The sequence below is a fragment of the Berghia stephanieae genome, chromosome 2 (assembly GCF_034508935.2).
Source record: "Berghia stephanieae isolate SIO BIC M18660-M18661 chromosome 2, UCSD_Bste_1.3, whole genome shotgun sequence".
NCBI classification, from domain to species: domain Eukaryota; kingdom Metazoa; phylum Mollusca; class Gastropoda; order Nudibranchia; family Aeolidiidae; genus Berghia; species Berghia stephanieae.
In genome coordinates this window covers 113,053,739-113,067,126 of record NC_088361.1, presented here as the reverse complement: position 1 = coordinate 113,067,126, position 13,388 = coordinate 113,053,739, and the positions used below count along the sequence as shown (strand labels likewise).

At 37.0% G+C, this 13,388-nt stretch overlaps 1 protein-coding gene across 3 annotated transcripts in view; it reads left to right on the top strand.

Moving 5' to 3' along the window:
* Positions 1 to 13,388, top strand: part of LOC144966281 (chitin synthase chs-2-like) — a 78,710-nt gene that overhangs the window by 43,989 nt on the left and 21,333 nt on the right. For all 3 annotated transcript variants that reach the window (XM_078902495.1, XM_078902496.1, XM_078902497.1), the window contains 5 exons: positions 8,810 to 9,011; positions 10,111 to 10,248; positions 10,983 to 11,110; positions 11,413 to 11,570; positions 12,599 to 12,726. In XM_078902495.1, coding sequence (XP_078758621.1) covers positions 8,810 to 9,011; positions 10,111 to 10,248; positions 10,983 to 11,110; positions 11,413 to 11,570; positions 12,599 to 12,726 — 754 coding nt within the window. The remainder of the gene's footprint in view (positions 1 to 8,809; positions 9,012 to 10,110; positions 10,249 to 10,982; positions 11,111 to 11,412; positions 11,571 to 12,598; positions 12,727 to 13,388) is intronic.

The window sequence follows — 13,388 nt, the reverse complement described above, 5'->3', positions numbered from 1 at the left end:
TCGCTCGGCGCATAGTTGAGTCCTTGGAAAAGACTCTTTACTCATATTCTCTCACCGTACCCGGGTGTAAAATGAGTACCTGGCCGTTTACAGCGTTGTCTCTGTTCGAAAAAAAAAATTATAACATCGCCTAACAGGCGTCGTGTCCTGTCCTAAATGTTAAATGTTGCTGTTGATCAGGGACCCATTGTAAAGCGCTTTGAGCACATTTAGTGGATATTGCGCTATATAAAAACTCAATTATTTATTTTCACTTTTAACAATCACTTCAGAAACATGATATAAACAATGAAATAAATAAAATAAAATATTCCTTTTTATTCATTTGGGGTATATTTCTAGAAAGGTCTATATGAGTCAGCAAAAGTACAGCCACTCAAAAACAGAGCATTAGGGGTCTCTATGTTATAGTCTTTAAACAAGGATATTATGATTACAGCGGGACCAAAACCTTGTCCTTTTGAGTTTCATGTATTCTTCATTCGGCCATTTATTCTCCCCTTATTTTAAAGTAGGTTCCTTCTTGTTGTGTGCTTTAAGAAATAAATCAAAATACACCCTAAATTAACTGAAATTCAATATTTTCATAGCAATGACTTCAATACAAAATTGTATTCAAGTTCGTTTCCTATATCATATTTGTTGATAACTACAAACAATAAATAGCAACACTACCACCCCACAAAACGATTTGAATCAATTAAATTTTAGTATTCGGTTGCCGTGGTTGAATGGGTTATAAATAACAGTGTGAATTGAATGTAAGCTTCAATTTCATTACAAAAACAGATCAAATGAACGTTTCGGGTTTCCCCTTTATCAACAAAACAGGATGAATGAAACACTACAGATGAATGATATGTGGTAGTGGCATTGCTAACGCCACTGCTTGAGGCTCGAAGAAATAAATAACATTAGTCAAATGGAATGGAATGAAACAATCTTCATTCATCGTGTTTTGTTGGGAAACCCGAAACGTCTACATTAGCTTTTTATGTTAACCGAATTGAAGCTTCCATTTCATTCGACTATTGTTGACTATAGTGTGTTTTGTCTGTGCATGCTGTACCATTATGTAAACCTTAGTTTGGAATGAAGGCAGGGGGGGGGGGCGAATCCGAACTTTGTGAAAGTAATAAAAAGGACATGAAAAACAAAAAGAAAACAAAACAATAATATGACCAACTATACTTCAGATTAAAGTACAGAAAATCTGCTTTCAAACGATTCTCAAAGATAGTACATATGTACAAAACGTGGACAGTTTAGCTGCTAAATATAGCTGTGAAGTTCATATGACTCCTCACTTTCATGCACTTTTAGGTATCCTAAGATTTGAAAGGTATCTTACATATTTCTGTCACTCACGAAATGTTAGTTTGGCTATAAATCGCCACTCCTTTTACTTCATCTTCTTACTATTTACCTTTATTTTAGTGCGAAGTTCTGTGTAAATTAATTTAGATTTCTAGTTAAATTGAATATTTAAGGTTGTAGAGGGGCGGCATAAACGTTACCTGAAATTTGGCCAAAAACTCGTTCTTCAAATATCGATCGATTTAAATGATCCTCATCTTGGCAAAAACTCTCAAATCTAGGACCTCGCGAGGTCCAGGTTTCAGAGTTTTTGCCAAGATGAGGGTTAATTAAATCGGTCGATATTTGAAGAGCGTGATTTTTGGCCAAATTTTTAAATACTTGTTTTTCCAGTTTACGGCATTTAACTGGTTAATTAGAAGGGAAATTCGTTGCAAGCGTGGGAGTTTTAGGCAGAGCTTCTTATTCAAATATTCATTGCAAATTGATGTGGGCTTTTATCAAACTGTTGAAATTTAATGTTCATGTCATCGTCATATATAACACCAGGCTCACATATTTGTTTCTCAATTTAAGTTTTATATCAAACTTGGAATATAGAATCTTTGAATTGTTTTTAATATAAGAAGGCTTAAAATGGGATTTGCTTACCAGATGGCAGCACCTTCTAATGGTCTCACACTACTATATTATGATTGTCTATCTAGGACTCGAGATCGTTACTGCATTTGTTTACCGTCGCGAACCCGCCAGGTAGCTTCGTCACAACAGAACGCTCGACTAGATGCTCTTTGATTTCGGGTTCTTTCTCACAATGCGAACATGTGGGACAGATGGAAAGTCCCCACGTATGAAGCGTTGCTGCCTTTAGACAGTTTCTCGATGATGGATGAGATTGCAGAAATGAATTTGAGAGAGAGGTACCGTAAGGCGGGGTCAACCGAGTTGCGTCGAGTTTCATTACATGAAGCTGCAACTTTTTGGATTGGATTTGGTCACTTTATCACGTTGATAACTATAACCAATTTGATCCAAAAGAAAACAACACACAACAACGTTTTAACGGTTTTAATTCATAGATAAGTAGAGTCTATACAAAAGGGGAGGAAAATATAAAGATCAGTTGATGGTTCGAGCGTTACTAAGTATTAACCAATCAGAATATTCACTGTCATTTAGCCCGTTCCGTCCCCTTGACTATCTGTTTCCAGAAACACGGCAACCATCTTTAAATTCCTTAACTACCTGTGGTATATAATATGACAAACAGACAAATAAGTCAGTCCCACAGTTAGTGAGTATTTATCACACTAGTTTGACACACCGATGAAGGAATTGCATCGCAGCACCTGAGGACACAATGCGTTCTTTTCAATCGCCTGTCGTAAAATTGTGAGTGATGCCCAGGATCTGTGGGACAAGATAATTGCTTCAGTCGGTGATAGACAAGAACTCAAGTTGGCTGTGGGTCGTTGGTTCACGGTTACCAATCGTTCACAGATGAAAAAATACTGGGTTTTAAAAAATTGAGTAAAAATAAAACGATTGAAATGTTCCTTCGACGATTTTAATAAAATATATGATAACTGTCGTAATGGTAAAGGTGTAAGCACTGCACGTTGATTGAATCGCCTTGGACTCATACTGTAAAATACTTATGAAATTGCTTCCATGTTAATAGTCTGCCAGTCTTAGCAACAAGTGGTTACGTCGGAACCATCAATGGGAGCGATCTATATTCATGTTTTCGTCCAACCAGGTCATCAATCACATGATTTGTTACTGTCCAACGATTGGATATTTCTTAACAAATGTAAACACGTTGCTTTGTTTACAAATGTTATAGACCTACCCATGTGTCAAGCTGAACAAAATGACCAATCGCGATGTTAGATATATTTCAAAATCTGTGAACACGTTTCACTAGGTGGGTCACTTTGAGCACATTTAGCCATGTGACCAATGCCCTCGAGCACATGGGAAGTTAATATAGATCATGACCATTATAAGAAGGCAAGAGTGAGCTTTTAACTGCAAGATAGAAACCTACATTACTGTTTGAATTTTTTAAATACTAATTGATGCTTATGGGTGATCATGATTCGGGCTCAGGTAATTTATATTCTAAAAGAGCATAAGTTGCTATACAAAGAATGCTCAATCAAGTCATTGAAGGGCATAACAATTCAAATAAACGAGTTATAGATCCTGATAAAGATAGCAGGGACCAAAACATAAACTGTTAAAATTCATATAATTTTGATTATGGTCATTTACAAAGGACAATAGACAGTTCGTATTTACCATTATCTCGTATGAGAGAAAACATATTGGTAAGTGATATATATCTTAAAGAAGAAGACATATTTTTCTTTGTGTATGCCATTATTGAAATAAGTGAGGAGCGGAAGCGGACCAATAAACAGGTCGGTACCAAAGTTACATGTAAATGCGCGCCAAAAATATTTCAGATATTAATTTCGCATAAATGTTGATACGCAGCAGTTGCCGCACCAAATATTCGCTCACTTAGCGTATTTTAAATGTCACCGTAATTCGACAAACGTTGACCTTTTTGCACAAAATTGCTCGACTAAGATGGCATGTAAACACCAGGACTGGGATCAGAATATGTGGGAAGGCATTTTGGTAACAGACGAATCACTTTTTTAAAACTAATTCCAGAGACAAACGAATTTCGTACTTTTGACGTCAAGGTGGCCGTTTCATGAAGAAATCGTCGTGAAATGAATGGGAGCGATCTATATTCATGTTGTCGTCCAACCAAGTCATCCATCACATGATTTGTTCAACGATTGGATATATCTTAACATATGTAAACACTCTGCTTTGTTTATGAAAGTTGTAAATATACACATGTGTCAATCTGACCAAATTGCACAATCGTAATGTTTGATATTGAAAAGGTGTGAACACTTTTCACTATGTGGGTCACTTAGAGCACATTTTACAATGTGACCAATGACCTCAAGCACATGGAAAGTTAATATAGATCATCCATCCCCATTGTTGAAGTAACAAATCGAGAATATGGATCTGTAAAAGTGTGGGGAGTGATAACTGGTAGTAGATGCTGATTCAAGACGTATCAACCTGAGTCCAACTCAGACCTATACATCAATGATATTCTTGAACCAAAATTGTGTCGTCCCGTTTATTCGGAATCAGAATAATTAAGTGATATTCCAGTTTGAAAACGCCTCGGCACAAAGAGCTGGACAATACTCTTCAACAGTAGTGCGGGGCGGTCCTTGGCAAGCTTAAGGACCACGGTCCTACGGTCCTTGGGAAATGAAGACCGCAAGGACCGGTCCTAGGACCGGTCCTTTTCGACATTGAACATTCCTGAGAGACTGTTGGAAATTCGAACCGGTTTGACCTTGAGAGCTTGGGATCGTTCATTCTTGAACCGTTAAAGACCGCTACACGATGAAAACCGTGGCCTACAGGAGTAAAACACCACGGAGTAGTCACACTCATTTCAAATTGTAACCTAATTAGAGAAGAGGGGTGATGCCTTCTTTATTTGCTCACCGTACTTCATTGTTACTTCGATAATTTAATAAAATTTGAAATTTATCCCCATTAACGGAGATAATGGCATCGCCCAAGGCGTTGATCGAGTTGTTCGTGGCGTTGATACACACACGCAACTCCTACCCCCCCCCCCCCCCCCCCCCCCACACACACACATTAGAGGGCAGCGAGCATTGAAGAGTAAGAGAGAGACGTGAAGTTATAATAAGAGGGGGTGGATGAGGTGATAAGAGGGGTCGATGGTGACTTTTCGCCAGATCTAACAAACTCAGCTACCCATTCATTGCTGAGTAGACAGGGATTCAGAAAAAAATCGACTGCACCCGGGATCGATCTCTGGCCCTTTGCGTATAAAGAGAGTGCTCTATCAACTGAGCTATCGGGGTCCCCAAATATTCTATTGGACTTTTTTAAAATTCAGACGTTATAACTGGCTTTTTTGGAAGGAAGAAACTAATGAAACTCATATTATTTGATTAGTAAAAACACCAAACGAAATTTTAATATTATTGTATTATTTTAAATGACAACACTGCGATAGAAAGGAGTGGTGACAAGAGATGGACAAAAGAAAACAAAAAATCGGATTTGCTACTTGCTAGGTTCGACACACACACACACACACACACACACACACACACACACAAACACACACATCTTTTGTAGTCACATACATTTCAAACAATAACCCATTAGAGAAGAGGGGTCATGCCTTCACCATAGATCATTGTCATTGCGATCATTATGGTGTAGTAAATTTTGAAATTTACCCCGTATAATGGAATCGTCCAAGGCGTGCGCCTCCTGTTCCCCCATCTCACACACGAAAGGGCGGTTTGCGGAGTGGAGGTTGGTGGTCGTCTGCCTGTATGGTCGTCTGTGTCGTTTAGTGAATGGCAAAGGGGGGTGGGTGCGATTAATTAAGTGGGATGGGTGGTGATTGGTGGAAGATAGGCAACCGAAGCAACGAATCGCTGGGGAAGTAGTAGGCTATGGCGCGAGACCGTAGGACCGTGGTCCTTGCAAGGACCGCCCCGCACTAGTTGAAAGGTGATAAGAAGTGAGGACCGGCGCCGGTCTTCCTTTCTGGGACCGGTCTTCGGTTCACAGCTAAAAGACCGTCGGACCGCGGTCCAGACCGGTCTTCAGCGCGGCACTATTCAACAGTCGTAACGTCACTTCCTGTAGTAGTAATTACGCATGGTAACTTAGTAACACTGGCTCTAAACTATCGAAACAATGGCGGACGCCTGTATGGAATATTTCTCCGGCGAGCAAAAGGATATCCAGAGGGAAAAAAACACATAAATTTGATCATGTTTTGACTTTTACACATTCTGATCACAAGGCATATGAAAAGTTCTAGACAGCATCAAAAATAAAAAGTAATGATTTTCTTTGTTTAGAACCAAGATGGCCGCCGTTGCCGGACGGCGTGACATCAGACTATCGAATCGTATTATCTGCTTTTCTAAACGATTCAAATGTAAGGGTGGTGAACCTGTGGCCAACTGTGTCACCTGACACGAATCCTTTTGAAGATATGTGGGAATTTATGAAAAGAAAACTACGCCCCCCCCCCCCCCCCCCAAAAAAAAAAAAAAAGAAAAAAGAAAAACAACAAAAGCAAAACAAAAACAACAAAACAAGATTGCTGTACACAATCCGATGAACTGTTCGATAGACTAAATAAATTTTTAATGATACACCAGTAGAAACAGTCAATAATCAATTGGGCAAACAAAGAGTTGTGTCATTGAGTCATCCTAATGGTGGACGTATAAAATGCATCATTTGTGCTGATGTCAAGTTTGTGTTCGATTTTGCAAAATTGATTTTTTATGACTGTTTTAAAATATCGACTTTTCAACAGTTTATACTAATCCAATAAATTATACACCAAAAGAAAACTAGTGTTGTCTAGTTTTAAAATATTTATGTCATTGTATTTGTTATAACTATTCTGGAACTATTAGCGGAAGAATAATATCTAGTTTCTTTTGTAAACGACTATATATTTCGATTACATTACCAAAGAAATTGACTTTGAAAAATACTCATTGAAATTTTATGATCAGCGATTCTGATCTCAGCCATAGGCTATATTCGAATACTCTATTTTGTAATCGGAACATTGCTAGTTTATGATATTATGGTATTTTTTGCTCAATTTGAGATATTCGATCCTGTGAAAGACTCCACCCCAACCAGAATCACATGTTTCTGGATTTTTTTCCCTTTATGGCAGCAATTCTTTCATTGACCTCGCGATTTTCTTTTTGTTTTTGGCATTGCCAATGACATTTCCTCATGCTGTTTCATGCAACACCAACGCTAAGTTCATTTGGGAATAACCTATAAACTGATACCAAAACAAAATATTTTATATTCATTTGCAAATAGATAGTTGGAGTTAAATTGATTATAGGACGAATGTCTTAAAATGTTATTAAATGTCTTGATAATTATTCTCCAAAAGAAGTATGCTCAACAATCGTTATTGTGTCAAGCTATTAGACCTCGTTTATAAATATAGGAAGTAATGAATATGGTGGACCCAACAAGAAAGACGATTGCAGTGAACGATATCGTTAACAAATAAGTTGTTTGTTTAGTTTTCTTTTTGGCCTATTTTTAGGGGGGGGGGGGGGGGGGGGAGGAGGATGCCTTTGGAATCTAAAAGTAAGGAGAATATAGATAATGGCGCAGAATAACACATTGTCGAATACCATCCGTTTAGCACCATGTATTTTCATTATGTATTCTGTCACTCCCCTGATTCCGCTTTAAATCCTGGAAACTCCACATTTACTCGAAACGTGTATCTAAAAACTATCCCTCCCACTTCAACTAGAGACAACTTAACAGATAATATTCTGGACCATAAAACTCGATAGCGACATTGTCATAAACGCATTTTGCATAAATTAGCTTAACCATGCTCAAGATTTTATACATCTACTAGAGCTAAACGCCATTGAATGTTAAATTATGCTATCTGCACGGAATTCAATTTCATTGTGATTTCATCAAAATTGGTTTAAACCTAAACCCAGTTTGCTAATGGGAACAGAATCTTTGCATATTTTACCACCATACGTAGAGGTGATAACAACACACTTTCATTCAAGTTAAGGCAGACCTGTTTCAGTTGAATATAGCCATATCTCAAACGTATTAACCAACTTCATTTCAATCTTTAAAGTATAAATTTGAATGATTTTGTAGTTGGTATTAGATCTAGAAAGGGACAATGCGATACTAAATCGATGCAAACCCATAACACAATATGATATCAGTGTAATAATCAGAAGGGCAAACAATTCTAAAATAAGCAGCGCCGATATGAGACACCAAAAGCTTACAATTATCCCATGACCTGAAATGAGTAAAGCATCGTTTGAATTAGCTCTTGTGGGATACCGGAAGAGAGTAATCAAACCAAATAATGGACCGATTTTCAAATATTTTATTCTGCCAAGGGTAGGCGTGCGGAGGGGGGAGGGGGGCGGATGTTGATGATAAATCTTGACAAATCTATATGGAACATTTTCACGATTTTTAAAATATAATGTCCATTGTGTCTTACGATGTTACATTTAGAAGCTAGAAGAAGCAAACTTTTCTATGCACGTCACGTAAATAGCATCCAAATGTTTTGATAGTTTGTCATCACAACTGCTAAGCTTTTATTTAAGATTTCAGATAAATCATAGATTTGAGGCTACTATGCCTAGCCCAGAGAATACGAGTTTAATCCTGTGCCTCCCATCTACTTTAGAAATACGCTCATTTTTGACATAGTTACCACTGGACAATCGACAACATTAGGCCATGAGCAAAGCAACAGATTCTTTTGCTTCTTCTGAAGTCCTAAGCAATAACGTCATAATGACTATGTCCTAATTTACTGTCTATAATTTCTTTTTAACAGTGCTGTGGCCTGGGACGTTTTTCGATCTGTATCAAGACGGGGTGAGACATTCTACGAATCAGCAACCAACTGGTTTGAGGTAGCGGCAAAGACGGTCAAGGTGCTTGCTTACGTCCTCATATTTGTATCTGTCTTATTCACGGCGATTGCTAGTAAAGCAAGTCTTCTTTTGATGACACAGGCCATAGGAAACGCTGATTTGGTGAGTACCTTCAGAGTTGTTGCTGCGACGTGCATGTAAGCCCGTGTTCAATGTTTATGAATAGGTAAGATGCGATATATGTTTTACGTTTCGAGGGAGGAGATGGTTTAAAACCTACCGAATAAGTGTCTCTTTTTATCCAAACCGGCATGATGACATCGTTTAAAGAGATAAATACTTTTATCAATAGAATATTAGAAACCACACTTTCAGGATACAGAGATTCAAAACAACAAATTATATAATTTTATTTCTAAGTCATCATTGCTCTTGTCATACAACGGGCTTTTTTGCTCCTTTCGTCTAAGAAAGCTGTTGGAAACAACTGCATCTTTGTCAATCATTTTTCTTTTTTTTTCTTTCCAGTAAGTTCTTTAACAGCAATTTCCTCATTTTAGTTACCAAGATACCTATGATAATATTATATTCTCTCACTGTATGTATGAAGTCACCGTCATTCAGATTTCTCCATTTATTGCGATCTGCTTCATTTCTGTGACATTTGTGCTCGCGTATTCCTTTGTGTCATAGTTCCAGCGCCTTGCTTTACCGACCACCTTTTGATCTTTTCTCGTCCACGCTGCCATTCAATAAATATTTTGTCTATCTATTATCTGTCATTCGTATTACGTGTCCTACCGTGGCCTTCGTAAAATTATGGCCTGATACTGACCAAAAAATGACGTCAAAATGCCAGTCTTTTGCCACAAAAGAAAACAAATCGTGAGTTGACTTCAGTAGTTCAACCAATGAAATGACTTGTTTCCATGAGCTCTACTAACAACTCACTAGGCGGTACAAAAACCGAATAATGACGTGCAGTCCTTTTGGATATCAGTATCAGGCTATAACAAAACGATGGCAACGGTCCTACCCATTTTCATTGGGGGTTTTTTTAAACCATGTCGAACCATGTCTGACTATATCACTTTCTTTCATATTTTCGGGAATGTTTATATTTCTATTGATCTTTAAATTTGATTTTAAGCAGTTTTCTTTCCATTACTCTTTGTCTTGTATTCAGTTTGTTCACTAGTGATTTATTTTGGAACCTAGTCTATCATAATTTCTGATGTGATTCATTGTCTCTCCCCTCCAGGGCTCAGAAAATCGCGATCGTTGGGTTTATCTGCTGATTGCCGCTACGTGCATGCCTTACGTCATCACTTTTGGAGAATGTCTAACGAAAGTCGTCTTCAAAACTGTATCTGCACCTTCCATTTGGAATGTTGTATGGGTGAGTCTATTTACATATTGAAAACATTTGGTGGTCTTGATCAGGAGAAATTTTTCTTCATGACAGGCCTCATGACAGCGGTAGTGGTGGTAGCAGTATTAGTAATAGTAGTAAAGTAGTAGTAGTAATAGTAGTAGTAGTAGTAGTAGTAGTAGTAGTAGTAGTAGTAGTAGTATGAGTAGTAGCAGTAGTAGTGATGGTGGTAGTATTAGTGGTAGTAGTAGTGGTAGTAGTGGTAGTAGTAGAGGTAGTATTAGTAGTATTAGTAGTAGTAGTAGTAGTAGTGGTAGTAGTAGTGGTAGTGGTAGTAATTGTGGTAGTAGTAGTGGTAGTAGCAGTAGTAGTAGTCGTAGTTGTAGTAGTAGTAGTAGTAGTAGTAGTAGTAGTAGTAGTGGTAGTAGTAGTAGTGGTAGTAGTAGTAGTGGTAGTAGTAGTAGTAGTAGTAGTAGTAGTAGTAGTAGTAGTAGTAGTAGTAGTAGGTAGTAGAAGTCGTAGTAGTAGTAGTAGTAGTAGTAGTAGTAGTAGTAGTAGTGGTAGTAGTAGTGTTAGTAATAGTAGAAGTAATTAGTAAACGACATATCACCCATTCATGTCTTCACCTTCGGTCCAAATAAAGGTTTCAGCAATTTCTGTTGTATCTTATTATCATTGTAATTAATGTTTTTATTTATGATACATGATAATAACAAATTTGAAAATACCTTAAAAGTAGATGATATTTTTTTCAATTTCAGGTTCTCTTCGTGGAGACCATCCACTCCCTGGGTATTTGCCTGTTTCTCTTTAGAGTATTGCCATGCCTCGACACAGCTCGATGTCTACTACTTATGAATGCTCTTTGCTCTATACCAGCTGTTCTCAGGTATGCTTGGGTATGGATCTAGCTTGAATTGTTTATCATCGCATGTTATTTTATGGATCTCATAAAGGTTTTGTATGGAGCATGTTCAAAAATACACTCTGTTTTATGAAGAAAACTATAGATATATCTAGTATAATGCATATTGTGTGAAGCACAATTTACCAGATAACCCTATGTTGTCAGAAAAGAAATAGATTTCAAAATTATTTATCATCGTTGCTAATTTCCATTAGCATTTTATTAAGGGTGTTAATAATTCACTGACAATAACACGTCTACATGTATATTTACATCTTTTACAGACTATTTGCAACCAATAGATCAGACGAGCCCAAGCGTAAAATAGCCACCATATTTCTAGATTTTCTAGCTTTACTCATGCAGCTTTCCGCATTTGTCATCGTCCTTGCATCCATGAAATCCGAGTGTGTAACAGGCTCCAAAGATAATAGCAATGAAGGTAATTAACTACATACTCGTTAGTGCAACCCCCCCTCCCCCCCTCCCAACCGGTTTTTTATAAGATTGTACTTTTTTGTCAAAGTGATCACAGCTGATTTCTTCTTCTTCTTCTTCTTCTTCTTCTTCTTCTTCTTCTTCTTCTTCTTCTTCTTCTTCGTCTTCTCTTCTTCTTCTTCTTCTTCTTCTTCTTCTTCTTCTTCTTCTTCTTCTTCATTATCATCATCATCATCATCATCATCATCATCATCATCATCATCATCATCATCATCAACATCATCTTCTTCCTTCTTCTTCTTCTTCTTAGTCTTATTCTCCTTCTTCTTTTAAGCGTCTTCCTCCTTTTCTTCCTGGCCCGAAACAACAACATCTCCTTCTTCTCACTCGTTATTTCCTCCTTCTTCCCTTTCCTTCTCATCCCTCTCGTATTTCTCTATTTCATTATCTTTTTCATTGCCCTCCGCCTTCTTATCCTTGTTTATGATATTTTCCATTTCGTTTTCAAAATATATCATCGTGTTTATCATTAAATCATTTTTCTTCTCATATCCTTTTTGTGCGACATGACAATTATTATACTTTAAAATTTTAACTTTTAAAAGGCAGCAAATTAAATACAATGCGTGAAATCAAATGGGGTAACTTTGCCTTTAAGGAAATCTTTGCCGCTGAGGCTTTGGACTAATTGTACTATAATTTAGCTCTGTGAAAGTCATTTTTGATTACTTCATGAACGCCTAGATAACTCAAAATACTCCAAATATACTAAGGTAAAGTTTTTCCTTTGGGCAAACTTACCAATTTGCAAACGAATTAAGATTGTTTGATAAATAGATATATGCCATGTACATTGTCTTTTCTTTGACTTTATTACAAAGACAAAATTTACTTCTGAGCAAAAAAATAGAAAATTACCGAATGGAATTATTCGCGCGAAAAATGTCATCTTTTTACTGTGAGAATATAGTTATCAATATTTATTCGTGCATTAAATCAACTCTTTCATTTCTTAATCGTCGTCTTCCTCAGCGTCGACCTTGGCTGAGACCAAAGGCTCTGCCTGGCAAAACACTTACTCCCTATCGGACATGTCTTGGGAGATCCCATTCTCTTTGCTGCTCATATCTATCAGATGGTGGGAGAACTTTTGTGATAAGGTTTGCATCTTTATTATTAAGTCAATTATTTTGAAAACAAAAGATTTTTGTGCTAGCCCCATTGAATATATTGTACATTATTGATGCAAGCATCAAATCAAAATAGAGATCATTGGGCTAAAAATTTTCGAGCTTTCTGTCATGCAAACAATAATCATTACTTGATATTCTTTGGACACGACGCAAATCTATCTCCAAGTATTTCTCTCTTGACCTACCTACTCGGCTAATCGCTTCCAGGTGGAAAAAGCGAGAAAAATATAATAAAGATCTGAAAAAGTGTGTTTGAAACAGTGCCAGTTATAGAGAATATTTTTTTAGTCCCAAAACATCAGCCTGCCTCGAATGGGACAGGATGAATTTTTGATATGGATTTTTCCGTGTACTTTTCTCTCTGATTTGTTTGGTGCTTATTCATAAACACTTTTCGGGTCTTTATCTTCTATCATTGCTTGCTCCCTAATTTATCATTTCATATTTTCAACAACCATTTAAAAAAAATTATTTTAAATAAAATTATTCACATAGATATTCGACCAAGGTATGTTTCAATTCTCTACCCATTAATCTACCAGGTTTTATATTTTGCTTGTGCATGGCAAGTACAAGTACTTAAAAATCTTCTCCCCTTATTATTTATCTTTTGGTAAAAATGATTAGTT